The sequence below is a fragment of the Podarcis vaucheri genome (genome assembly GCF_965113315.1).
Source record: "Podarcis vaucheri genome assembly, chromosome: 1".
Taxonomy (NCBI): domain Eukaryota; kingdom Metazoa; phylum Chordata; class Lepidosauria; order Squamata; family Lacertidae; genus Podarcis; species Podarcis vaucheri.
In genome coordinates, this window is record NC_138759.1 from 109,631,033 (window position 1) to 109,658,922 (window position 27,890).

General features: G+C 40.6%; 1 protein-coding gene across 5 annotated transcripts in view; it reads right to left on the reverse strand.

Moving 5' to 3' along the window:
• PLA2R1 (phospholipase A2 receptor 1) overlaps positions 1–27,890 on the reverse strand; it is a 61,997-nt gene that overhangs the window by 19,459 nt on the left and 14,648 nt on the right. For all 5 annotated transcript variants that reach the window (XM_082197398.1, XM_082197397.1, XM_082197400.1 and 2 more), the window contains 13 exons: positions 26,784–26,941; positions 25,664–25,771; positions 18,855–18,964; positions 14,751–14,920; positions 11,924–12,141; positions 10,996–11,141; positions 10,147–10,231; positions 8,672–8,804; positions 7,852–7,887; positions 7,251–7,408; positions 5,553–5,617; positions 4,609–4,712; positions 1,558–1,700 (listed from right to left, as the gene is read on the reverse strand). In XM_082197398.1, coding sequence (XP_082053524.1) covers positions 1,558–1,700; positions 4,609–4,712; positions 5,553–5,617; positions 7,251–7,408; positions 7,852–7,887; positions 8,672–8,804; positions 10,147–10,231; positions 10,996–11,141; positions 11,924–12,141; positions 14,751–14,920; positions 18,855–18,964; positions 25,664–25,771; positions 26,784–26,941 — 1,634 coding nt within the window. The remainder of the gene's footprint in view (positions 1–1,557; positions 1,701–4,608; positions 4,713–5,552; positions 5,618–7,250; positions 7,409–7,851; positions 7,888–8,671; positions 8,805–10,146; positions 10,232–10,995; positions 11,142–11,923; positions 12,142–14,750; positions 14,921–18,854; positions 18,965–25,663; positions 25,772–26,783; positions 26,942–27,890) is intronic.

Sequence of the window (27,890 nt, forward strand, 5' to 3'; positions counted from 1 at the left end):
CATTTAACCACAACATGATTGAAGAGATTAGGGAGTCAAATGGAGGGTGGGGAGGGAAAGACCAAACTACGCTATTGGAAAAGCGGGGGAACCCTAATAAACTGTCCATTAACCCCCATCCCCAAAAGAAAACTTGCACCATTAAAGACAAAGACAGATCACATGTGTTTTGGCTCTGAATAACCCATATAGGATTTGAGTTGCATGGCCTAGACAAGAGGAAGTTTGGAAAGAATGAAAAAGTAAGTTGAAGAAAGGAAAATGAACAGGAGTGGCTGGTGTGTGTGTGTGTGTGTGTGTGTGTGTGCGTGTGTGTGTGTGCGCGCAGAGACCACCCTTCCAAATGTGGTGCTGTTCCACTTACCAGGATGGGGCAAGATTTAGGGCTAAGCAGGCACACTGGCAGGAGCCCCACAATGCTGGCCACTTCTGAAAACAAGTACATACTCTTGAGCATGTTAAAGGTGGGGGACGAAATACAAAAGAAACCCCAGATTAGGAAAATAGATGAATAAGGAAGAATTAAGTGTACTTGGAAACAGAAAGCCACAAGGGAGAGAAATTTGACAGGGGGAAAAAAGTGAAGTGATGAGCAACATTGGCTAGCGAGGCAGCTTGCCAAGGGAAACTGCTGACGGTGACTGTGTGAAGATTAGGTCAAGACAAAGGAGAATTAAAGTGTGTGTCTGTGTGGAAATTCCCACTACTACTTTTGGGTGCTGGGAGGAAGTGTTAGAGGCAGGAGAAATCTCAGCCAAAAAAACCCCAGCCAAGTGCATAGTTGCAGGCTGAATGGTTGCTCCAGGTATGAGCTGCTGGTTTTCCATAGTTCTACCTGAGGTAATGCACCAAGGGCACATAAGAACAGCCTTTCTGGATCAGACCAAAGGCCAATCTAGTCTAGCATTCTGTTCTCACAATGGCCAGTCAGATGTTCTATGGGCAGCCCATATGCAGAACCTGAGTTTAACAGTGATTCTATAGTTGGGTTTACAGCACCCTTCCATTTTGGAAATGCATGTCTTTTTGCTATGGAGGCTGCCCAGATTCACAAGCACAGTGTAAATCCAATTTCCAGGTTCTGCTGAATTAACTAGTTAGTTTCGCACTACTATGTTGACAGGGGTGCCTGCCACCTTCAGGAAGGTGGTCATTATTAGCTATAGCTGTAACGTATGATATCAAGGCCTCCCAGTTGTTTCATGTGCTCTCAACATTTGTCTTCCTTCTGACGGAATCGTCAGATTTTCCAATAAATCAGTAGTCACCAATCTTTAGGGACAAACTGTAGAAACTGTACTTCTATTGGCTGCAAAAGAATGCTTATTTCAAGCCTAATTTCAATGGGAAAGGGGAGGGAGAACCGGTGGGTATCAGGCAAAGCACGTATGCTTCTGTGGCTGACAAGTTGGTGAATTCTGCTATAAATCAGCGGGAACAAATTATATATGAAAAACTTTCCTCTTAAACACTAGCAGCATCCAAATGTGCATTTATTTTTAAAAGTGTATGTTAATATGCTCTGGTGTTTGTTTGTTCAAACAAGCAAGAAAGTACCTTGAATGCAAAATAAAGCCATCCTTTGGGGCAGACTCCTTGATTAGGCTGCTCTTTTGGTATTTCTCTCTCAATAGTCCATATCTTTTTACGTTTGCAGATACAAGGTAGAGAATTGGTACAGCTTGCAAATCCCCACAACCCTAAGATAAAAAAAAAATCAGAATACTTATTAATACTAAACTTACTATGTAAATACTATGTAAATATTTACTATGTAAATACACTGGCTATAAATTTGTTTTTCATGCATACTTATATTCATTATGATTTATGGGCAATGGTTATTGAGACTTATGCCCCTTCCAGAAGAACACTTATTTAATCCCAATTTATTTAATCAAACTATATTGCCATAAACAGCTGCTGATGCAACACTATAAACACATGAATAGTATTTATGTACTTCTGTTTTTTGTTGAAAACTCAGTGTAAGAAACACAACAGGCTTGACTTTGTTCCAGAATCCTCTTTCTTGCATCTAGTAATTACAAGGACAAAAAATGTAACATCTCCATGTGTGAAGCCTCGATTTTCACAAATGAAGCAACTTTGCTCTAAGCTCAATAATGTGGGAGCAAAAACTGAAAAAGGCCGTTTCACAGTGCTCAAAACTTTCTCCAATATTAGGGCTTGTGGTTCTTTTTCAAGGTATAGTGTGGACCTACAACAATCATTGCTGGGGTGAAAGAAGCTGCCATATGGTTTGTGGGGATGTTTCCTGAGCTCCCCAAGATTAGACTGTAAACTTTCTATTGTAGAAATAGTGTGATGCCATAGGTAAAACTGTAGAAGGGCAATTTGGTGGCCATGGCAGAAGGAAGCACTTGGATCACATCATTTGGGTTGTACTTTTAAGGTTGTGATCCTATGTGCATTTTCTTGAGCCTTAGGGCTCATCCACACTTCTGCTTGTACTGTGCCTAGACAGCATGAGTCCGAGTGGTTTTCTCCTTGCCCTACTCCTTTCCAAGGGAAAGGAACAAATAGATAGGAACAAATGGCAATCCAGGGAAAACCCAAATTGCTGTTTGTTCTGACTAAGCAGTAAAGAGCAGCTTCCACCAGGGAAACGAAGTGATACAAGAGCAAGTGTGGATAAGTCTTATTGAGCACAGAAAGAGGCACTGTGGCAGCACTTACTATTTTTCACATAAGTACCATGCTAAGTAACTTTTGCTAACAGGGTGTTTCATCTGTTAGCAAAATGCCAATGTTTTGCTTGCTTGCTCACTTAAATTGGGCTGCAGAGCAACTGATTCCATACAGGAAAAGATTAAAAGAACAGGTATACAAAGAGAAAAGGGAGAAACAAAACAAAAGCATATGGCTCCTCAAGGATTTGCAGTCTGGATGACAAACACAGCACCTGTGGCCAGAAACATATCCTCAACACAGCTCTGGCCAGAAAAACAGATTTTTATATATTTTTTGTTATGAAATGCATATGCATAATTTATCACAGAGGAAAAACCTGGCAGAAATGATATAAATATCTACTGTGTTATCTGAGAATATATCCAACCTAAATTAGACTGCATTCCTATTCCCCTGCAATAAGTTATGTAACAGAAATAGCTTCCTAAATATTTCATTTGCAGGAAACAGGAGGCAAGTCTTAGTGTTTTCAACGAGACTTGCTTCAAAATAATGTGTTTTAGGATTTGTTTTGGGATACCAGTGATAAAAAGATAATACACACCCCATTTTTCTTTGCAAGTTACTTGGAAATGTGTATTGTATAAAAGAGGAAGAACACCTTAGTTCTTTTTTCTCTAACCACATATGACTCAGTTTGGTTTTGTATGCTATTCAGTAGCTTAGCCTTGAACTTCCAACCCAGCTTAAGTCATGTGCAGTTGCACATGACTGGTTGCACTAAAAAGTAGATGAGAATTCACAACTAGTATAAAGTAATACACAACATCAGAATTTGCATATGCACCGAATTTATGCATTATTGAACAAACAGTTGATATGCATACAGAAGCCTGCTTCCATGAGCAAATCTCCTTCAGTGCAATCCCATTTCAATGACTCACTAATGACTAGAAGCCCAAAACTTAAGTCATGCTGTCATCATTTAAAGGCCAAGCATGGGGCATACCAATCCCTATGCCTGGGACATGAGAAACAGCAATACGTTGTTCAAATTATCATCACCAGCTTTAACAGGAACAGATATTTTGGAACAGAATAAAAGCTACTTCAAAGAAAAGTTTCATTAAATATTTGAAATACACGAAATACAATCAGTCCATCTCCTTTATTGACATAGGGTAAAGTGCATCGTATACGTGGATCAGAACACAACACAGTGAACGAAACATAGTAGGAGATACTTTAGGATAAAACTGTCCAGACATTGTGATGTATGAAAATGGCTCCTAGGACTTATGGTGATGTAATTTCATAGCGTCACTCGAAAATCTTGCCACATTCTCCACAATGTCATTACTACAATTGTTAAGCAGATAAGACACCCTGGGAGAGTCTGTGCAATAAATCGCCTCCTTCAATAAGGAGGTCAAATACTTGTCATATATTTTTGTATAAAATGGGCAATAAAATAAAATGTGTGTGATGGATTCAACCTGTTTTGTGCCACAAGCGCAGTATCTTTCAGAGTATGGGATTTTTGAGAATCTACCTTGCAAAACTGCAGATGGTAAGACGTTAAAATTTGCGAGGGAAAGAGCTCTGCATAGTTGGGGATTGTAAAGCTGGTATAAATATAGAGTGTCCTGGCCAAATGAGGATGGAATTCCCAACCTCAATGGGGAACAGATTTTGTTGGCTGCACTGCAAAGGGTTTGGAATTCAATCTCTAGGATTCTGCACTTGATTGTCTGGAGTGCTATCAACTGTGGGAGCATAAGCAGTAACTCAAGTGATAGGCCACAGGTTCTGATTTTGCTCTAAATGCAAGCTAGCCATTTGGAGTGGTGGGATTCTGCCAGCATGAGGAAAGTTAAAGAAGACAGATTGGACATGAAATGTAGGCGAAGCCAGAATTTTATAGTAGTGAGCCACTATATAGATATACTGTACCCGTTTGGGAAGAAATAAAACCACATTTCTCTCCTTCTGCATTCATAGGTCTTTCTTCACCTCCTTCCCAGTTTTGGTATAATAATGGTGAGCCGTCTGCCCATCTGTGTAGACATTTTAAGTATTTAGTTCTTTCACTGCAAATGACTGTCAAAAAACCCTTTATTCTAAACCTAGGGCATGGGCAGTCTGAAGGCAAGTTGAATCAATCTTGAGAAGCTAAGCATATCTGCATCTTGCCAGTACTGGTTGGGAAACCACCCTGGAATTCCATTGAAGAAAGGGGAGAAACGACTGGAAAATATAATGCATTTTCTAGAAGAATGACTTTGAATTCATTGATTTGCTTATCATTTAGTGGATTACGATGAAATTAAATATATCATTTTTTAAAAATAATAATAATCCATGACTGATTATTCAATACAAGTGTAAAAATGAGGGACAGGACCAGAGGAATCCAACTCTGTAACAGTCAAAGAAGCTGCAACGCTTGAAGATAATAGTTTACCAGCATATTCTACAGTACCAATATTCCCCCCCCCCGAATCTGTAACAAAGATCTAATCTAAAACAGGAGTTCTGTAAATTCAAAATAGAACAGATGACAGAAAAAGATGGCGGCAGCTGGAGGCCCCATTAGCTAAAGTGGTGCTTCAGGTTAAGAACAGTTTCAGGTTAAGAACGGACCTCCGGAACGAATTAAGTACTTAACCTGAGGTACCACTGTATAAGAAGACAGAAATAATTTGTTTAAGGTTTTTTGCGGCAGGGGGGAGTCCTCCCACCTCCCTCAAGAAGTCATACGAAAAAACCGTATTACACTTATATTTATAATCCAGAAGATATTATTGTAAGGGAAATGTCTTGAAGTCCAAATCTCTCTCCCTTGGTGTCAAATCTAAACGTATTTTGCAGGATTGGACATAATAATTCAGTCTTACCGAAATCCTTCAGTAGCTATTTCTGAATGCAATGCAATCCACCAATCATTATTCATTTTTGATACCTGTAAAAATAATTTTTTTTTACAATTTTTAAAAAAACAAATGTTAGAGGAATTTATTGCATTCTGGTATACAGATTTATTCAACTCTACCTTGCGTTATTTATGTTATACCAGTCCATTAAAATGAAAATATGGGAAACATTAAAATGAACAGGAGAAATCATGTATCAGCTCCAACTACCACACAATTGCACTCATTTCACACGCTAGCAAGGTTATGCTTAAAATTCTACAAGGCAGGCTTAAGCAGTATGTGGACCGAGAACTCCCAGAAGTGCAAGCTGGATTTCGACGGGGCAGAGGAACCAGAGACCAAATTGCAAACATGCGCTGGATTCATTATGCAAAAGGCTGGGTTGAATGAATCCCAAGCTGGAATTAAGATTGCCGGAAGAAATATCAACAACCTCAGATATGCAGATGACACAACCTTGATGGAAGAAAGTGAGGAGGAATTAAAGAACCTTTTAATGAGGGTGAAAGAGGATAGTGCAAAATATGGTCTGAAGCTCAACATCAAAAAAACGAAGATCATGGCCACTGGGCCCATTACCTCCTGGCAAATAGAAGGGAAGGAAATGGAGGCAGTGAGAGATTTTACTTTCTTGGGCTCCATGATCACTGCAGATGGTGACAGCAGTCACGAAATTAAAAGACGCCTGCTTCTTGGGAGAAAAGCAATGACAAACCTAGACAGCATCTTAAAAAGCAGAGACATCACCTTGCAAACAAAGGTCCGTATAGTTAAAGCTATGGTTTTCCCAGTAGTGATGTATGGAAGTGAAAGCTGGACCATCAAGAAGTCTGGTTGCTGAAGAATTGATGCTTTTGAATTATGGTGCTGGAGGAGACTCTTGAGAGTCCCATGGACTGCAAGAAGATCAAACCTATCCATTCTAAAGGAAATCAGCCCTGAGTGCTCACTGGAAGGACAGATCCTGATGTTGAGGCTCCAATACTTTGGCCACCTCATGAGAAGAGAAGACTCCCTGGAAAAGACCCTGATGTTGGGAAAGATTGAGGGCACAAGGAGAAGGGGACGACAGGGGACAAGATGGTTGGACAGTGTTCTTCAAGCTACGAACATGAGTTTGACCAAACTGCGGGAGGCAGTAGAAGACAGGAGTGCCTGGTGTGCTCTGGTCCATGGGGTCATGAAGAGTCGGACGCGACTAAACAACAACAGCAGCACCTCACAGTCGCCTCTGGCTGGACTGAACCGTCCAGGACCCTTTACCTTTTCATAGCTGTAGTTAGACCCTTTGGCCTGTGGGCCAAGTTAGGCTTGTCAGTCTTCCCATTTGATGCAGCCCAGCCACACCACCTACCCAGCCATTTGTCAAGAGAAGATACACAACAACAGCATTACAGCTGACTTTTTCAGAGAGCACCTACACCATGAACTTGCCTCAGTCTCTGAAGAAAAAAGAAACTGCATTTCACTAATTTGGAGTTAGTATATATTTACATTTGTCACAATTATGTAGAGATGGCTACTATAAGAGTTGAACTATAAATGTCTTTCAAATATTTTAAAGTGTCTAATCCCCAGGTTGTTTTTTCTTGGTAAGACGGAGGAGGCCGGGATAAATGCTGTTCCCTGAAAATGTAGAAAAATAACTGGTTATGTTACCTTTTTTATTCTGTTGTGGATAAATTCCTGTTCGTTGGAAGAATGTATTGTTGCTATATTACCACGGAGCCAGCCACAAACAAACTGGAAAGTGGACCAGTCTGAGGCGCTGTCATAAAAAAGGTACTCTGCTCCTTGATAATAAAACCATGATGGCTCTAAAAAATTAAGTTAAATATTATCTATTTGAATATGTTCGTGAGGTAATTTTATAGTTAATTCAGTTTTATTTCTGTGGAGCTGACGTTCCACAAAAGGAGCAAAATCCTTCTAGATCAGAACTTGCAGCATGTTTGGATAAAGATGCACCCCTAGTGGTAAGATGTTGCTAAAACTGTTTAATTTGGGAGATGCTGCTGCAAGTACATTTTCAGATACATACAATACTTGTTTTTGTTTTGTTTTTTGAAGACATTTTAGTAATCCAAGTAAAATTTAAGTTATTACAACTGACTGATTTTATTCATGTATTTAAGGAAACACAGAGAAACCTTTTTAAAATTATGTTCATTAATATGTATACAGTATTTCATAAAATGATACTGTTACAGCATGTGTGAAATAAAACAAATAAACAAACCCTGCCCTGCCCACCTCATACCATGTATATACCACTGCGGAATCCTTGGTTTCACACCTGTAACAGAAACAATGAACAATTTGTGCCACTCATGCAATGGGCTTTCACAGAAATTATTTAACTATAACCCTCCCTTTCTTAAGTATCTTTTGCTAGGATTTCATTACCAAATTCTCATCAACAAAGAAAACTTGCTTCAGGCCAAGGGAGCCGGCGTTTGTCCACAGACAGCTTTCCGGGTCATGTCACCAGGAGGACTAAACCGCTTTTGGCGCAACGGAACACCGTGAACCAGAGTGCACAGAAACACCATTTACTTTCCCGCTGCAGTGGTACCTATTTATCTACTCAAACTGGTATGCTTTCAAACTGCTAGGTTGGCAGAAGCTGGGACACAGCAATGGGAGCTCACCCCATCACGTGGATTCGAACTGCTGACCTTCTGATTGGCAAGCCCAAGAGGCTCAGCGCCACCCGCATCCCTTAGCTCATCTAGCCCAGTATTCTATACTCTGACAAGCAGTGTCTTTCCAGGATCTCAGGCATGTCTTTTCTTATACCTTGCTATCTCACCCTTTTGTATCTAGAGATTCTGGGGACTGAACCCAGGTCCTTCTGCCGGTAGGAACTGGCAAGGCAGGTCTGTTCACCTGCGTTCCTGGTGTCACACTCTGGACTGGATCCCCACTGACTTGCCGCCCATAGTGAATGACACTGGGAAGCCAGGGGAGCAGCTCAAATGTATTCTGCATGCAAGGTATGTATACTGAGCCATCACCCCTCTTCTTTATAAAATAGTCATAGCCACATATAGTGAAACCTCTTAAGCTAGGTTTTTTACCTTTCGGTATTTTGCATATCCATTCACGCTCAGAATTGCAGTGTAGCGGCAAGACTGTTCCATTAACTGTATACGCAGCACAGCTCCTCACATTATCTTCAATGTCATTGTTTTCTAAAAAAGCAGATGCAACCTGCCACAGAACAGTGCATTAAACTGAGTTATGGTACACAGACAAAGATGAATACAATTAGTAAGGGAAAGACTTTTGGACAGGTTATGCTCCTTCTTTTTTAATGTATGGACCATATTTGTTTATGGTCACCCTAAAGGACACTTCTCAAAGTGCACTGTACACTTGGCCACAGACACATGGATTGTGTCAGATAAGATGAGCATGTGTGTATAATAGCACTATCTTTAAACTACATGGAAGCAGCAAGCAGGTAGAGATGTGTTTCCCACCTGTGTGATCCCTGAATATGAACAGCAACAAAAGCTTGGTTGTTTGTAATTCATCATTGGTATATAGAGCAAGGGGTCCACAACTTTTTTGGGCCCAGGGAAACATTTGGACAAGGTATGTACCCAAGATGGTGAAGCATTTATGTCCCCAGTGATACACCATGACCCTTATGTTTATTATTTTATAGTAGTCCAGTCATCTTAGTGGCCCTACGATAGTTTCCCGCTATCACTTTCATTCTGACTCTGCCGTTTTAATTTCCCTTTGATTACATTATTTAAAATCTCTTTCCTTAAGATATGATGTATCAAGGCAAGGGCTTGTCAATGTTTAAAGTGTACTAAAAGATATAGGCTGCATTTGCGTGCAACACTAAGTTCAAATGCATGAACATGCTGGCTCTCCTGGAAGAGAACAGTTGCTTTGCTTTCTGCCAATCCTTTAAGCTCAGCAGGGCATGGCAGTTAGCCAAGGTTTGCCCTACCATTACTGTTTGTGGTGAGGAGGCAGCTTAACCACACTCTCATATTCGGATGACACAATAAGCTAAACCTTGGCTTAGCTGCCATTCTGAGCTAAAAGGACCAGGGAGGGGCAAAGTGAGTGTGAGCTCCTCTCTGGGAATCAGCAAATTTGTATGGACCATGTAAACTATGGCTTGACTTACTGTGATGTGTGACCCAGACCACAGACTGAATCTTGCTTTGAATGGTCAGGAAGTTTATCAATTGGTGAAGCAGGCAGGTGTGCAGGAAACACAAGTTGTATCTAATGGTAATTTTGACTTAGTGGAAAACTTTTCCTCTCATGCAACTCAGGCCATCCAATTTTCACTGACCCCACCTACCTTCTATAGCTTTTCTCCGATTCTGTTCCATTGGATACTAGAACCTTTAGAACAGGGTTTTTTAGAGGTTGAATTGGTAGGATGGGTTAATGAAAATTGGTTTCCTTGCCTTGCATGAGCAGGAATGCTTCTTCATACAACAAAGCCATCACTGGAAACAATCTAATTTGTTTTCTACTATTTAAAGCCCATTTCAATGTAATGAGGGGGAAAAATATTTACAGGCGTTCCATCAGACCATTCCCAGGATCCTCCAGCTAATGGGTTCCTTTTGTTGAGTCCAATCCAGAACTGTCTTTCTTCATCACTATGATTAAAAAACAAACAAACCCCAGAAGACAGATTGTTAGCCACTATTGTACCTTTGCACACATCAGAATAGGATGTGTGCATGGAGCTGAGGAAAATTGACTGAATTGTTTGATTCACTCCTGAGTTTTCTGAAAGGGTGACCCAATTCCTGACCTTTTGAAAACAGGAAGCAAACAGCATGCTACAAGTACATAGAGAAGCCTTAATTGGTTTTAAGGAAAAGAAGTTGCAATTTTTAATAGAGGAGCTGTGAGTAGAGAAAGGCGGTGCTTAACACATTCGCTTCCTGATATTTTTACTATAAATCAGGAGTGGGAAATTTTGGCCCTCCAAATGTTGTTGGACTACAGTTTCCATCAGCCTTAGGCCATGCTAGCTGAGGCTGATAGGGGTTGTAGTTCAGTAACATCTATCTGGAGGGCCAAAGGTTTTCCCATCTTTGCTCTACATATTACACCCAATCAGCCTTTCATGGCATTATTTGTGGGCTGAGGTCCATTTTCTCAGATGCATGTGGTGTCATCCTCACTCAGTGTGGCCAAAAGACCACAAAATGCAGAAGGTAAAGTCTTCCAGGTGAACATTATTTTCTACAACTTACACGCACTGTATGATTACAGCAGAAATATTCTAGTCTATTCTTAGATTAAATTCCAAGTTCAAAAGATCAGTATCTGAAAAGAAATCGAGGGAACAAACACTCATCTGATTTCCCCTCTCTTCTGCAGAAGTCTCTTTGATAGTAAACGGAAGACTTACACATGAAACATGGTGTTCAAAAGTTTGCTCAAGAAATCCTCTTCAAAGGCATGTGTAAAACTAGCAAGATGTGCTCCAAAATCTTGACACAACGCTTCGGCTTCATCCCAAGCCCTTTTCATCAGTACTTTTTCACTGTGAAATACCTGTGCAATAAAACAAATACCCCCACCCCCCCAAATAGTTTAATTTGCACATTGTCAAAATACTATGGAGGGAAGAGAATATACAACATATACTAAAAAAAAACTACAAACCTGTTCTAGAATAAATAAATTTCTCTCCTTTTGTTATCTACAAACATATCACTCCATGCCTTCCAACATTCCACAACTGAAAAAAGAGACGTGTGTATAAAATCTCCTGTCACTGCCTGAGCTTGCCCTAACTATTATATGTGGCTAAAGGGTCTACTTTGCTTGCTGCATGTTGTATTCATTTACCCACTCTGCAATAGTTTTGTTTAAAAGCTTAGGTGTTATTTGTTCTTTTTGGTAAAAGATACAATATTAAAAAACCCAAACTGCCTGGCAATATTCTATCCAACTTCAAATATATATCTCAGCTTCTGCAGCATATGTAACAGCAGGATCTCCACTGCCTGGTGCTTTAGCATTTATACCTATGTATTTAAATGCACATGAGACAAGCTGCATGCTTCCCAACTGAAGCCCTGGAGGGGTAGTTTGTTCCTGGAAAATGGCAACTTGTCCATTTCAAACTTACAGCAGTTTAATAAGGCATCTCAGAAGTAAAAAATAGGAACAATGTGGGGATATTGGTTTCCCAGGAAAACCAGAACTGTCCATACTAAATAGGGCCACTTGAACTTTGTGTCTGGCATATGTTATACTATTTATTACCCCATCGTGGATTCCTAAGTCCATTTCATTTGAGTTTTCAGTGAGAAATTTGCCCCCCTTTTCACCTTATAACAGCTGAGCAGATTGTGGTCCGATTCCCATCCAAACATGCAAGAATTAAAAGTCTTCTCAGAATGTGATTCTTCATTAGGGTCATTTTCTCTTTGGTATTTAGCTTTTTGCTTACACAGTGACATAGCCTTGAAGCTTGTACAGTTTTTCACTTCCCAAACACCAAGAGGTCCCTTCTGTCGCTGCATAACAACACACCCTCCAGAATGCCCTATAGTGGGGAGGGAAAGACATTTTAGTGTTGAGTATCATTTTTTCTTTCCAAATGTGGAATTTTTTTTGTTGGATGGTAGGTTTTTCCCTTCCAAAAGACAGAGGCAGAAGGAAGCCATTTTCTAATGCCATACTTTTACTGTTACCAAATGTGATGTTTACATAGTATGACCACTTTTAATTTTAATAGCCATAAAATAAATAAATAAACTTTGCTTTTTGTTACACCGGTTCTGAGTGATACCTAAGGCTTATTTCATTACATCAAACATGCAGTGCTACCTAAATAAATTATTACATTTACTAAAACAAAAATACTGTTCAAAACATTGCAGGCATTCTTCATGCTGTTATTGCTCTACGTTTATAATGTCCAATTTTGGAATTTTGAGTTTTGTTACCTATTAAGTAAAAACAAAAACTGTGGTGGGCAGGGAAAGAAAATTATTACTAATCCCTAATTGTAGCCATTAACTTATGATTCCCAAAATAATATCTAAATACCATAGTTTTACAAAAGGGAATAAAAATTATTTTAGGAGTCCTAGAGGATAAGGATCAATACTTTCCTTCCTTATGCTTGGGGAAGTATTTAACCTTGTTATGCTTTGAGGGTGTGTCTGCATAACTACTATAATTTAAGGCTGCAGTCCTGTGCATGCGTAATATGAGAGACAGACAGAGAATTACTTTATCCAATGGAACTCTTTTTAGATAAACTTACAGAATTACATTGAATGTTGGCAGTAAACTAATTTACAACACAATCTTCACAATGCCTATGCAGAAGTAAGTCCTGTTGCATTAAATGTGGCTTCCTCCCAGAGTAATAGTCACAATTGCAACCTTATTCAACAGTTTCATCTATAGTACATACACCGAAAACATCTGGGAACTGAAGTAGGCACCACTAGAACCAGATGGTTTAAGTTCTTATGCTACAAAAATATGCCAACTCATCCAAATAACTCAGTACCTGGCCGTGTGCCTTTCTGTCCTCCCCTGCCTTTCCCTCTGCTATCTCCATCTGTCTGCTACAGACCTAATCCTGTTTTCCACTGGATTCAAGACTGATGTCTGAAACAGTGTTTTAGATATATTGTTTGGAGGTTCTCTGCAAGGTGCACATGAAACTCAGACATAACAACTTGCCCCCAAAGCAATTCCCTCTTGAGAAACCATAATACAGACAGCAGCTTTAGTTATCTGGGGAAAGGATATAAAGGTACCCCTGCCCGTACGGGCCAGTCGTGTCCGACTCTAGGGTTGTGCGCTCATCTCACTTAAGAGGCCGGGAGCCAGCGCTGTCCGCAGACACTTCCGGGTCACGTGGCCAGTGTGATGAAGCTGTTCTGGCGAACCGGCACTAGCGCAGCACACAGAAACGCCGTTTACCTTCCCGCTATAAAGCAGTACCTATTTATCTACTTGCACTTAGGGGTGCTTTCGAACTGCTAGGTGGACAGGAGCTGGGATCGAGCAACAGGAGCTCACACCGCCGCGGGAATTCGAAAGGAAAGGATATAAGAAATACCAAATAACTAGGCTTTTTAAGTCTGTGAATATATTTCCCTATAGTCAACCAGTAGAGGTCACTGTTGAAGGACAAGAAGAATCCTCCTCCATAAAAAACCAGGCAATGCTTGTCCTTCCGGCTATAAGAAATGAGTAAGTAAATGAAACTACAGAATGATGCAACTTTAAATCACTGTGCATTACTAAATGGGGACAGAATAAAGAGAGAGAGATGTTTGAAGGGCTGTCTCAAGTGGATAAATAGCAGCTTGGCAGATAACTTCAAAAGCCTACCAGCACAAAATATAGTTTTCAAGCCTTTTAGTTCTGCAAGTACTTACAAGGCAATTTTAATGGTGAAGCTGCTAGCAGACTATTTGCCCACAAGAGATTGCTAATCAGGTTAAGTGTAAGAGCAGCTAACTGTAAGAATGGAATCTGGAAATTAAGGCTGCAATTCTAAACACACTTTCGAGCCATGTGTTTTAAACGTTGGCTAGGACATTGTCTTCCAGACGCCGTCCTCCATTATGGGGACTGTAGTACAGCAGCTGGAAGATACCATGAAGGCCATCCTTGGTATCTAGCAGGCTATCAAATACTTAATTTGTTGTACTTGCAGGTTCCATTATCCTGAGGTAAATTTTAATGTTATAGGTAAAGGTAAAGGGACCCCAGTCGTGGCCGACTCTGGGGTTGTGGCGCTCATCTTGCTTTATTGGCCGAGGGATCTGGCGTACATGACTAAGCCGTTTCTGGTGAACCAGAGCAGCGCACGGAAACGCCGTTTACCTTCCCGCCAGAAGGTATCTACTTGCACTCTGATGTGCTTTCAAACTGCTAGGTTGGCAGGAGCAGGGACCAAGCAACAGGAGCTCACTCTGTCGTGGGGATTCGAACTGCCAACCTTCTGATTGGAAAGTCCTAGGCTCTGTGATTTAACCCACAGCGCCACCCATGTCCCATTTTAATGTTATACTTTGGCCCAAATTAAGACAGCCTGGTAATAAGCGGAAAGCAGAAAGTGAGGAAAAGTGGCACGTTTGCTTCAATAATCAAATATTAACAAGAGCTATAAAGGTTATAACTCACTAGGTTGATATTTTCCCCAGTTTGTATAGGTTAGACGATGAAGCTTCCCATCTGTATTTAGCCAAGTGTATTCTCCTGTATTGTTGAGGTCTTGCAGCGCTATCCAAAAATAAAGGTTATCTGTTTTCTCCATGTTGTGAATCATACTGTTGAGAAAGCCCTGTTCAAACCTTGAAAAAATATGAAATAAAAACAAGGTATTAGATTCCTTACATCGCAGTTCAAGAGGCAGCCCCTATTCATCCTTTTGAGCAATATAGAAAGAAGTATAGAATCCTGTTGAAATTGAACAAATTACAGTGGTACCTCGGGTTAAGAACTTAATTCGTTCTGGAGGTCCGTTCTTAACCTGAAACTGTTCTTAACCTGAAGCACCACTTTAGCTAATGGGGGGTCTCCCGCTGCTGCCACTCCGCTGGCGTGCGATTTCTGTTCTCATCCTGAGGTAAAGTTCTTAACCCGAGGTACTAATTCTGAGTTAGCGGAGTCTGTAACCTGAAGCGTCTGTAACCTGAGGTACCACTGTACATAAGAACAGCAGATGAAGCGCATTAAGTGTCTGGTTTTTAATACTTCACTAGGGGCAAATGGTGGGCTGTGATGCAGAGGCAAGCCCCGCTAGAGGAAACTTGTAAGTTACTTCAAGGAAAACAATATGCCAGATCTCACTGGCTTAGATCTCTTGGAATGCAAGTTTAAATGGCCGCTTGCTCAGGACATGCCTCTTCTAACTGGCATCCTGCTCATGCCATGAGCATGCCGGCTTTCAGCTCTACAGTTCCACATGGAATCACAGAATCACAGAATTGTGGAGTTGGAAGGGATCCCAAGGATCATCTAGTCCAACCCCCTGCAGTGCAGGAATAGGCAGCAGTCCCATATGGGGAAAGAATCTGCAGCCTTGGTGTCATCAGCATCATGCTGTAACCAACTGAGCTATCCATGACTTGGGCAACACACTTTAAGAGGGCATCTCTTTCCCCAACTACAGTGGTACCTCTGGTTAAGAACTTAATTCGTTCTGGAGGTCTGTTCTTAATCTGAAACTGTTCTTAACCTGAGGTACCACTTTAGCTAATGGGGTCTCCTGCTGCTGCTGCTGCGCCACTGCACAATTTCTGTTCTCATCCTGAAGCCAAGTTCTTAACCTGAGTTACTATTTCTGGGTTAGCAGAGTCTGTAACCTGAAGCGTATGTAACCCGAGGTACCACTGTACAGTTATTCTTTTAAAGGTACAGAAGAGGCTGCTTTCAGTTGGCATGATTGGTGCATCATTCAAATAAGACTATGCAGAAAGCCATCCCTGGTGGTTGTTCTACATCTCTGTAACATGCTTCCTACATAGGTCTGTAAACCCCCATGTGTGGAACATCTACCAGAAACAGTGCGAGACTATTTTTAAAAAAGTGATCTTGTCCTGCAACCTTGTGAGGTATGGAAAACAGAAATGTAAGATCGGCCCTTCTCCATAGTACTGCCTAAATTACTACCATGGAATTCACCACCCGGGGAGGTCAGGAAAGCCTCTGTACTTTGTGTACTTAGGTAGCAAGTTGAGGCCTGAACTAGACACAATGTTAAATGCATCCTTACATTTGCACCTGTTGTGGGAGCTGATAATTATTGGGATCTCAGCAGACAGGGGCAGGGAGGGGGAAAGGATGGAACTCTTTCTTCCCCTGGCTGCATTCCTGATGAAAAGCATTCCTGCAAAGCTGGTATTTGTGCTGGGAAGAAATTCTCAGTTGAGACCAATAGGGGAAGGAGGTTTCTTCCAGTGCAAATAATAGCTTCAAAGTAGAGTTGTTGTTTTTTTATTAAAAAAAAAAAATCAGGACGGCAGCGGGGAAGGGAGGGTTAAACTCTCCCTCCCCACCTGCTATGAATTACAGTGGTACCTTGGGTTACATACGCTTCAGGTTACATACGCTTCAGGTTACAGACTCCGCTAACCCAGAAATAGTACTTTGCTTCAGGATGAGAACAGAAATCATGTGGTGGCAGCGCGGCAGCAGTGGGAGACCCCATTAGCTAAAGTGATGTCTCATGTTAAGAACAGTTTCCGGTTAAGAACGGACCTCCGGAACGAATTCAGTATGTAAGCAGAGGTACCACTGTAAACCTATGCACATTAAAAGCACAGAGTTTATAATGAATAAAAATGAGTTTTCATAATCAACATAATGTTGATTCAGATGGACAAACAATGACCAGCCAGATGCCTCCAGAAAAGTTGCAACTGTTGGAGAAATTTTAAAGACTGGAGGCACTGGTGGAGGAAGAGGGGGGCAGGGGGAGTGCACTGCCCCTGACACCACGATCCTGGTGGGGGGGGCATCGTGGCTGCTCCCCCATGCTGGGTGCCATGCCCCCAGGATGCGTGCCAGCCACGCCCCCATCTGCTCTCCACCCCCGGTGCCAGAGCATGAAGCTCTGCCACTGACTGGAGGTATCCCTCCCAGAGACCCAAAAGGAAAAGCTGCAGACTGCAAGTGAAAATATAGGGTTTTAATTGAATACAAACGTACGTACGGTCAGCCTCCTGGAAAATCTGAGAGAAGCTGCAAAGAACCACACCCAAAGCAATGTTTCTTATATTGTTTCCATTCCTTTCCCATAGAGATTCCAACCCATAATCTTCATTCTAAACCAAACAGAGATCCTTATGCTCTTTTGACTAGCCCACTCCAACCTTGTCATTATAATAATATGTAATCACACACGACCATCCTTCAATGTTTGATTTAATTAATTACTGATTAATTATGCTATTCTTTACCTGTCTACAAAAGCCTATTCTTAATAACCCATGATTAATACGTCCATTCTCTACATTAACCTAAATTCAATTAGACAGTCCCGCCTAGCCGATCACCTTTCACGTATTCTCAACTTTTCATTCTTTTATGTTGGAATACAATATGTTTTCACATCAGAATGCATGATATGCTTGAAATATACTGGGGTGCGTGCGTTTCTACTAGGAGAGGTTGTTGAGAATTCATACATGGATTGCTAAGCAGCACTGCTAATGTCAAATACGGAGTTTTAACAAGCAAGATGGAATCCTAACAGAGAGATAAAGGGAGTTGGGGCATTATCCTTCACAAGGAGGGCATGAAGCCAGACTCCCTCCCCTGATGTTTTGCACTCCAGCCCTCCCCCAACTGGTATTCAAATGAACACCTCTGTTCCTAGAGGCTCAATTTAGCTACAATGGAGAACATTCACTGAAAATATACTTCATAAATTTGTCAAAGCCACAAATATAACTAAGGCTGCAATCCTATACACACTTTACAGGGAGTAAGCCCAAATGAACTTCATAGGACTCACTTCTGAGAAGACAGATTAAATTGAGTTGCCTTCAATGTGGTACTAAGGCAAACACTAAGTCTGTGCAAGGATTTCTCGTTGCACACCAGTACATTTCCCCCCCTCTGTTCCACCCATGTACCCTCTAGATCTGTTCTGGAGCAGATTTCAGGACAGTACAGGGCATGTGTGGGAGGAGAAAGGGGGGAAATCCCACTGCGCCACTGCTAAACCCTGCAATAGTGTAAGTATTTAATTGAATACCTCTCATTGTCTGGGGTTTACTTCAATTTGAGAATAAAGAGTAATGAAGAAGAGTAAATCACATCATCTAAGTAACCAGAGAAAACCTGTTACTGGTGTTATACATTTAATTTTTTTCTTATTGTTTCCATATGGCGAAACTGGGTTATTAAAATGAAATCGAACAATGTGAATAGCTTGCATCAAATAGCTGCATGTGAGCAAATGAGTATATATTTGTCAGGATTGTTAGGAAACACTCCCCGGCTTCCTGTAATGAAGACAATGTAAATCAACCCTGAAGGAATTAAAATGTCAGAATTCTTGCATGCATGAATGATTGCATGTCACTGAACATTTCAATCTAGCAAGTAACTGATTAATTCTATCCGGTTTTCATTTTGACTCGAGCAATAACAATCAGAACATTTTATTTCCGTCAGTTTTAGCTATTGATCCAGTATGGTTCTTCCATTTTCTTCTCCAGTGTCATAAGAGAGTTAAAATACTGTTGTTGTTTTAAATTGTATGGTAGAATTAGGTACCTGTTCATTATTGTTGCAAGTGAAGGACAGTAATAGCCACTGGAGGAGTATTCAAAGCTTCGAGGGGTTTTGTCCACATGGTAGCAATATCCACCGTGCCTTTCCCATCCCTTCAAAAACAAACGTTGGTTATTATAACATATGGTATATTATATACATGAACTTATCTATACATAATTCTTGGATGCCACCCAAGTAGGTACCAGAGAGACTACGGAGGAAGGGAAGGAATACTGGAGAACCAATGACAGTCAGAGTAGGCAAGAATAGTCAACACCATGCCCTCCTGATGTCATCGGAAAATACCTCAGCTGGTACAGCATGAGACTCTTAATCTCAAGGTCATGGGTTCGAGCCTCATGTTCGAGAAAAGATTCCTTCATTGCAGAGGTTGGACTAGATGACACTCATGGTCCCTTCCAAATCTACAATTCTATGATTCTGTGACTACAACTCTAACTATCCTTGACTATTAGACATGCTGTAGTAGGACTGATAAGGGACGCGGCTGGCGCTGTGGGTTAAACCACAGAGACTAGGACTTGCCGATCAGAAGGTCGGCGGTTTGAATCCCCGCTACGGGGTGAGCTCCCGTTGCTTGGTCCCTGCTCCTGCCAACCTAGCAGTTCAAAAGCACGTCAAAGTGCAAGTAGATAAATAGGTACTGCTCCAGCGGGAAGGTAAACGGCGTTTCCGTGTGCTGCTCTGGTTCACCAGAAGTAGCTTAGTCATGCTGGCCACATGACCCTGTACGCCGGCTCCCTTGGCCAATAAAGCGAGATGAGCGCCGCAACCCCAGAGTCGGTCATGACTGGATCTAACGGTCAGGGTTCCCTTTACCTTAACCTTACTAGGACCGATAGGGAGTTGGAGTTTACAACATCTGAAGTGCACCATATTGGCGATCCCTAGAGTAGGTGATGCTGGCCTAGATGGGTAAAAAGTTTGAGCTGGCAAAATCTGCTTCTTTTGTTCCCTTTCTATACCTGCAATTTACCCACTCATCATGCAAATATAATTCACACACACACACACACACACAGAGAGAGAGAGAGAGAGAGAGAGAACAGAATCCATGAATAGTGAAATCTATTCAGGACACAGTAATTTCAAGGGGAGAGTTAAGCCTAGTGGAGAAATGAGACTGACAGTTCAATGCGGAATGCTCTCGGGAAAATGTACATAGGATTGCACTGAAATGTTTAACATTGACTGGATGGTGACCACACTGCACCTTGAGAAGAAAGTGTCAAGATTCAATGCAAATATAAGGATGATAAAGATGGGTATAAAGAGTGTGTAAGAAAGGTAGAAAACTGAGAGTTATTTTGTTAAATATTTAAAGAAGTTTGACTGCTTAAACCATCGAGAGCTGCTGATGAATGTCAGGTCAGGGGGTAAGTGTTTCATTATTTTATTTAATCATTCATTTAAACAATTTATATACCACTTAACTACAATAGTTTCTAAATGGTGAATAACAACAACAGCAGCAGCAGCAGCTGCAACAACAAAATATGCTGCAACAACAAAATATGCTACCCACCTGACTATGTTGCCCCAGTCACTCTGGGCAGCTTCTAACAAATTAAAACATTAAGCGCAGTAAAACATCAAACATTAAAATCTTCTCTATACAGAAATATATTGAACCAGCTTACTGAACATCATGCTGGCTCAGTCTGTTATTACCGAAACCTATCCCAATCAAAGGTTGGTGTGAACCTATCCCAAATGAGCACTCCAGGTTTTCAGGTTCAGCATCAGGCTCAACTAAAGGAGCAAAGAGGGTGGAGTCAGTGGACCACCTCTCTGATTAGCAACACAGCCAATGGCTGTGCTTCCAAGACAGAATAAGGATTTAGTTTGGTGAAGAGCTGTGGCTCAATGTTGCAGCATCTGCTTTGCACACAGAAAGTCTGAGTCCACAGCATCTCCTAAATCCCCGGACAGCCTCTGACAGTTAGTGTAAATAATACTGAGATAATAGACCGGTGGACCAGCAGATTCCTATATTCCTATGATGTAAGTGTACTGACTAACTCATTGCCTAATAGTCTCCCTACCTGAGCTGATGGGAGTGGTTTTCAGTGTGGTGTTGAAGGCCCCAAGTCCTGCGTTTTAGTTCTCAGCTGGACATGGAATTATTGCTGGATTTATTAATGCTGTGGATATATGGAATGTTTTGTATTTTTAAAAATATTATCGCTGTTTAAAGTTTTTATTTGTGTGTAGGCCAGCTGGAGAGCGTTCTTGCTCATAAAGATAAGCCTCTAAATTAGTTTTAAAAAATAAATAAGCATCCCGGGAAGAGTGCCATCCCAGCCTACCCTGTCAATGTCATGACCTCATTCACTAACAAGCCCTATAATTTGAAACAGCCTACAGCCAAACACTTAAGCATTATTAATTGTATCAAATGCATACTGAAATGCTATAGAAACTCGGTGAATTAGGGTAGACTTTACATGGGAACTCTGTTCAGTGCAGTAGGCTGTCAACCTCACACTGAAATAACAAGAAAACTATTATTGAATTAAATACTAGCCTTTGTATATTTTGAGAGAGAAAGATGGAGAGGCCATTTTAAATTAAGGAAGGTAGAATTTACATCTGGCTGAACTATTTCTCTGAGTATTTTAAACTGAAACAGCTAGAATTGCCAATGTAATATTATACCGTAATTTCCCAATAATTCTGGTACCTCTGTCTAATTAGAGATAAACTTGCAGATAAAGGTCATTTTTTATGTGAATTGTAATACCCTCAAACTCTTGTTATTCATTGCACAAATTTACCTTAACTCATCAAAGAGTAGTTCCATATTAACTTAATTTAATGTTACTAAACCTCCTTCTCCAATCCTTAAATTAAATCATGTTTTGAATACTTACCTGCCTTTGATTATTTGTATGGTTGAGGTCCTAGAAGGCTTTTATCCATGCTATTCTTTTACATTTCTTACCAAACTTCAAACTAGGTATCCCATTTCTTCAATGACTCTGGCTGGAAATTGTTAGTTTATGTGTTGCCTAGAAGGCTCTTCAATACTAAGAATCAGGACCCCAGTCTCTTATAGAAGTTGAAAGGACTAAATCATTGCTTCCCAGTGAGTGCAGTGAATGCTTCCCTGTTATGAAAGAGAATGATAAAGCAATGCCCAAGTGGTAGTCCACATGTCTGGAGCCACTGAACTGTTCTGTTAAGTCACTGGAGCTTACTTCCAGTAATATGTTCGGTATAGTAATATTAAAGCAGTTTAACTAAACTTGGCTGAGGAATCACATAAGAAGGGACTGCTATTTTATTTAAGTTCTGTTAAGCCAAAGCTGTCTATCAATTATTTATTTCAGCTTACTTCTTTTAGATGAACTTCAAGGGTCATTCCAATTTTTGTTTGCAAATAATATCAATATTTTCTGACTTAAGGAAAGAATCTTTCTTTAACTAAGTATGGGGCTATATCTACTGTTGTCTTTGCGCTGGTAACCTCTAGGTTAGATTACTGCACTGTGTTATATGTAGGGCTGCCTCTGAAGAAGTTTCAGAAACTTCAGCTGGTGCAGAATTTGGCGGCCAGGTTGCTCACCGGGGCAAGATAGTTTGAGCATACTACACCAATCCTGGCCCAACTACACTGGCTGCCAATTAGTTTCCAGGCCCAATTCAAAGTGCTGGTTTTGACCTACAGCCTTAAATGGCTCAGGACTGCAATATCTCAAGGACCACCTCTCTCCATAGGAACCTATCCGGACCCTGCCCTGAGTTAATCATCTGAGGCCCTTCTTTGTGTACTTCCTTTATGAGAGCTCCGGACGATGGCAACATGAGAATGGGCCTTTTCTTCAGTGGCTCCCCTCTTTGTGGAATGGTCTCCCCAGGAGGTCCATCTGGAGCCTTCATTATACACCTTTAGGTGCCAGGCGAAAATGTTCCTCGTCAACCAGGGCTTGGGCTGATTAACATCCTATACCCCTTTTAAATGTGTTTGTGGGAGAAGGTGTGGGGAGGGGATTTATTGGTTTGTGGTTTTCTTGTTCTTGTTTTTATTATATATTTTGTGTTTTTTATATTGTGATTTTATGTTGTGAACTGCCCTGAGATCTATGGATGAAGGGTGGTATATAAATTTTAACAACAACAACATATGTATTGGGGATTATGTAGAACCTTTATCTCAGTCATATTATTATCATGAAACCACATCTAAAAGCTTTGTGCCTGTGAGTCCTACATTTTTCACAAAATATTTGATCCACAAAAGATAAAAGCATATACCGGTATCTGTTATTACATGAATTTATGATTCTTTATTTGCAGGTGCAGGTTACTTTCCAGCCACACCTGCAAATGAATATTTTTCTCTTCCAGCCTAGCTTGACTTCCAGCCAGGAATGCAAAGGAAAAATTTGGAGTGCAAATTTGAGTGTGCTCTCAATTCTTCTTATATTTAGCAGCAGCATGAAGTTCCAAGCCACAGCTTGATCTTTCCTGCGCCTGACATTATATATGTCAGACCAGGGAAAGTTGGGTGTGGTTTGCCCCAAACAGACCAGTAAACCAACCTCCAAGGTCTGGTGGGCCTAATTACACCTGCTAGCTGACGATTACCCACCAGTGAAGTACTGGTGGACCTTATAAGAAACTGCTCTGTTTAAGAGCCATTTACGATTCTGAATATTCCAAGTCACAGAACAGAGACACATGATGGTTGTACAACAACTAATTGTGTGAATCATCACCAAGTTATAAGTTTATCAGCTCAGTTCAATCAACTAATTCCTTTCCCTGGAATTCAATGGACCAAACTGGATTAATTGGTTACAGCATTGGCTACTTAAAATGTCATAAAATTCTGACATTTCAAATTGTAAGTATTGTGACCCTAGTTTAACCCAAATGTTGTCAGCTTCAAAAAGCAACATTTCTTCCTTTCTTCCTTGTCAAGCATCTGACAGCTCCATGATGCCATTCCAAAAGCTGGCTTAGGGAAAGTGCCTAGATAATCACTGCTTTAGTGTTTAGACAGCTAGCTTAAGGAATTTGACCTCAGTAACAAAACATTTGCCCTCTGTTAGCAGTTTATAGATTAGGAGAAGGGGGGAACAGTTTGTTGAATTAGTAATAAAATCACATGGCATATGGCCAACTGAGCAATGAGCACTTTGCTGCTGTGTCTAAGAAAGATATAGAATCATCAATTTGTCAGAAATATCAAAATGATTTTTAAAAAACCCAATCAAATCAAAGCAAATAAGCAGGATAGTCTTCCAAGCACATATGCCTGAAGCCAAGAACAAATGACGGCACCGATGGGTTACGAACTTAGAGATACTGACATGTATCTCATAGTCACAAATGAAAACAAAATGGATCTGCATCTGGATCCTCTGTCAACTAAATTCCTGGCTAGCTGTGCATTGACATTAGAATTGAAGAAGTAGTTTCAGATTGGAGTGGCGACATTCAGTATTATGAATGACAAATGGAGGCAGAGTTTTCAATAAGACATTCAGCCCAAAGGCTGCTTGTGAATGCAAGAGTTCTGGTGCTCAAATAGGAGTTCATGCCAATGGGCTTCTCCCATTCAATGAAGTGTCAGGGAAAGGCCCACATCCTCATTATGCACACAGAGCTGTCCAAATATTGCAGCAAATTAGAAAGCACGTGCATGCTGGCAGACATGTGTGCATGGCAGACCACCCACAAGCAGGAAAATGAATGGGGTGCTGCTCCAAACGGTCTCACAAAGTTAGCAGCTGACTTCCAGAATGTTAAACTTTATCACCCCATTCAAAAATATACGTGACCCTTTACATTAACTTTATATTCAAAGACTAGGCAGAGGGCATATCAGCATATATATAAACACGAAGGTGAGAAATCAACTATTTATACCACTATGAAGGCTACCTGTGTTTCACTGGGTACTTCTAAGAGCCTCAGTTGTCTTTAATTTCAATATTTCAATATATTAAATGGTCACTGAATAACAACACTGATATATTTATAGACAACTTTCACATACACACCCCAAAGTAGAGAAAGCAAATGATATAAATTAATAATTTTCGAAAGAGGAAATTTAATCCTAGTGCCCATGTATGGATAGAAGGTTAACACAACCTATGTTAAAGAAACAGTTGTTTTCAATCCTGTCATTCCTCTAGAAACAGTATAAAAGCCACAGGCAAGATGAAACATCATAGAGCAGTTGTTGTTTGTACAGATGGTCGACCAAAGTGCTGTGCCTTTTGATGTAGAAAGTTAGAAGAACTGCATTCAAAATCGCTGACAGAGCAAGTGACCCACAAAAGGAAAACTTCATGACCTCAATCCATAAGCGCTCCAACATGCTTACAGAGATTCTGCTTCAAAGTGCATGGCAAAGCCTGCCAATCAGGTGATCAGTGGTGCCTGCAAACCTGTTTTTGACTCAGACATGAGTTTACCTGCCCTACCACCTGACGTCATATAGGATGATGTCATATATGACAATTTAGGGCAGGTGGCTATGGCTTGGCCAAATGGGGAGGCAAACCAGAGGCTGCCCACCCATGATCTATAGCAACACAACTTATTTTGGAAACTGGAATTTTGTTAATGAAGCAGTGCTATGCATATTTACCTGAAAGTAAATCCCATTGGTCTCAGTAGGATTTATTTCTGAACAAACATACATAAGATTAGACTGCAAATTGGGAAAAGGTGTGAAATTCTAAATATGCTTGAATTCCTATCCAGATATATTCAAACACTTCCAATGTTTACTATTTTAAATGAGGCATAATTGTTTGGTTTAGACTTACTTCTGGGCAGCCTGATTCTTCCTCTGAAATGAGATTTCCAACAGTTCCTGCTCTTTTACAAATATAAAAATATATGTCTTTACAACTTTTAACTTTCCAGCGTCCCTCCTAGTTAAAAACAAACAGGAAGAATTAATGAAACTTAATATGTCATTATTTCAGGGGGAGTATTAGCTCAATGGGCTTATTCATAACATGGGAAGGAAAACTGGTGGTGGTGGGTTTTGTTTTTTTAGAATATTAAAATACTTTGATTACAAGTAGAAGTTGTGTATTCTGCTAGCATTTTTAGATCCCCCATAGTTCCATACTGTTAAGTGCATGAGTAGTCTCTACTTGACTAAGCAAATGTTTGTTAGATGTGACCTTAATCTGTGTGTGTGTGTGTGTGTGTGTACGCACACACATATTAATAATAAATTTATTAAATAAAATACGATAAATTCATGTCAACGCATTCGTATTTTAGCTTCCACTGCTTGTTTATTCTACCTATTTGCCTCTGGAATTGTCTCAAGAGCTTGATGAGCTATTCTGAAGTGTCAGAGTATTTCCCGATATTGTAACGGGTCAAAGCCAAACAGTGAAGAATTGTGTTTTTGCAAAAAGTTTATCTCAGAGGACATCTCATCTATAGCCTGAGGATAGGGAAAAACTGAGTGGCCAAGTGGAAAGTTATGAGACTAGGAGAGGAAAGTAGAAACCTAAAGGACAGGAAACGTGAAATAGGAATAATGATTCTGAAAAAAAGGAAGCCCTGAGATAGTGCAGGAGGGGGAAAGAATGGAACTGAAAAACCAGTGGGCCTACAGGGGAAGGTTTATCAAACAGCCTAAGGAGAGGAGAGCTGTGCCTTAGTAACACACATTTGGACTGGATAGACAAGGTAATTGTGGACGAATATTGTTCCATTATGATTTGCTGTGTGCATGAGAGCAATCATTATATTACTTGAGAATCATCAAGCAAATAGAGCTCTCAGAATATTCTACTTCTGAGGCATTGCACACATAATGCAGCAAAACAAAACACACACAAACAAAAACCACTACTTCTAGGACAGAAACATTTACAAAATATTATTATTTTTATATAAAAAGAGAAAATAAATAAAACATACATGTTGCTCAGCTGAAACACAAAGTTGATTTCCCCCCTGGTGGACATTTGGCTCTTGTTTGTGCCAGTAAGTGAAGGTTACCGGAGATCCATCAGACCATTCAAACTCAACTGGGGTCTTATGACTGCTCAGTCCAAGCCAAGTTTCTGTCACATTTTCTGTAGTATACAATTAAGTGCATTTTAAGATGATTTGGACATACCAGGTCATTTTCGACAGCACAATAAAAACACACACACAAAGTTGTCTCCATATTTTAGTCAGACTACTCTTTTGCAACCTAGACAGGCCCCTAATTTGATGGCCTGTCCTAACATGCAGGTGAACTACTGTTTCGAGGGATGCTGTACGTCCAGAATTTCCCAGACATAGCTGGAATATGGCAGCTGGAAACAGTGTCTAGGCAGAAATCGCTGATCAGGCCAATCTAGCGTAGCATCCTGTTTGCCACAGAGGTCAATGGGGATGGCCTTTGGGAATATGAGGGAAATGCCATTCTGCCATTATTGCTCCCCAACAACTGGTGTTCAAAGGCACTGGAAACTGCATTAAGGGCAGGATGCAAATGCGATACTTAAATAAGGAAACAAACATCAGGGGCTGTAATCATTTCTGCATACAGAAGCTTTAAATAGATGAGGAGCACTTTTGACATGGGCAGCCATGTGGGTCTTGTACATTTTCAGTGACAACTCCTCCTGCTGCTTTGAACTAAGCACATCAGCCTGGAACAAGGGCAGGAAAACTTCCCAGCCTGAGGGCCACATTCACACCTGAGTAACCTTCCAAGGCTCACCTGCTAGCAGTGGGTGTGGGCAGAGGCAAAAGGAGGCGGGACCAAATCACATACATATGCCAATCACACACCTCCCTCTGCGCATATATACCAGGATTTCCCTGAGGGGTATTTCAGTTTTGTTGATGTATTGATCTGTGATTTATTTTGTGCTTGTTTTGTGAATGTACCGTAATTTAAATGGATTATATTATGCAATTTATTGATATAATATTTTTAAATATATCTAGAGAGAGCACAAATAAAAATAAATGTCCCTTCCCTTTCTCTTTGTCTCTCTGCTTCTTCTTTTCAATTTTTATTTGCATTTT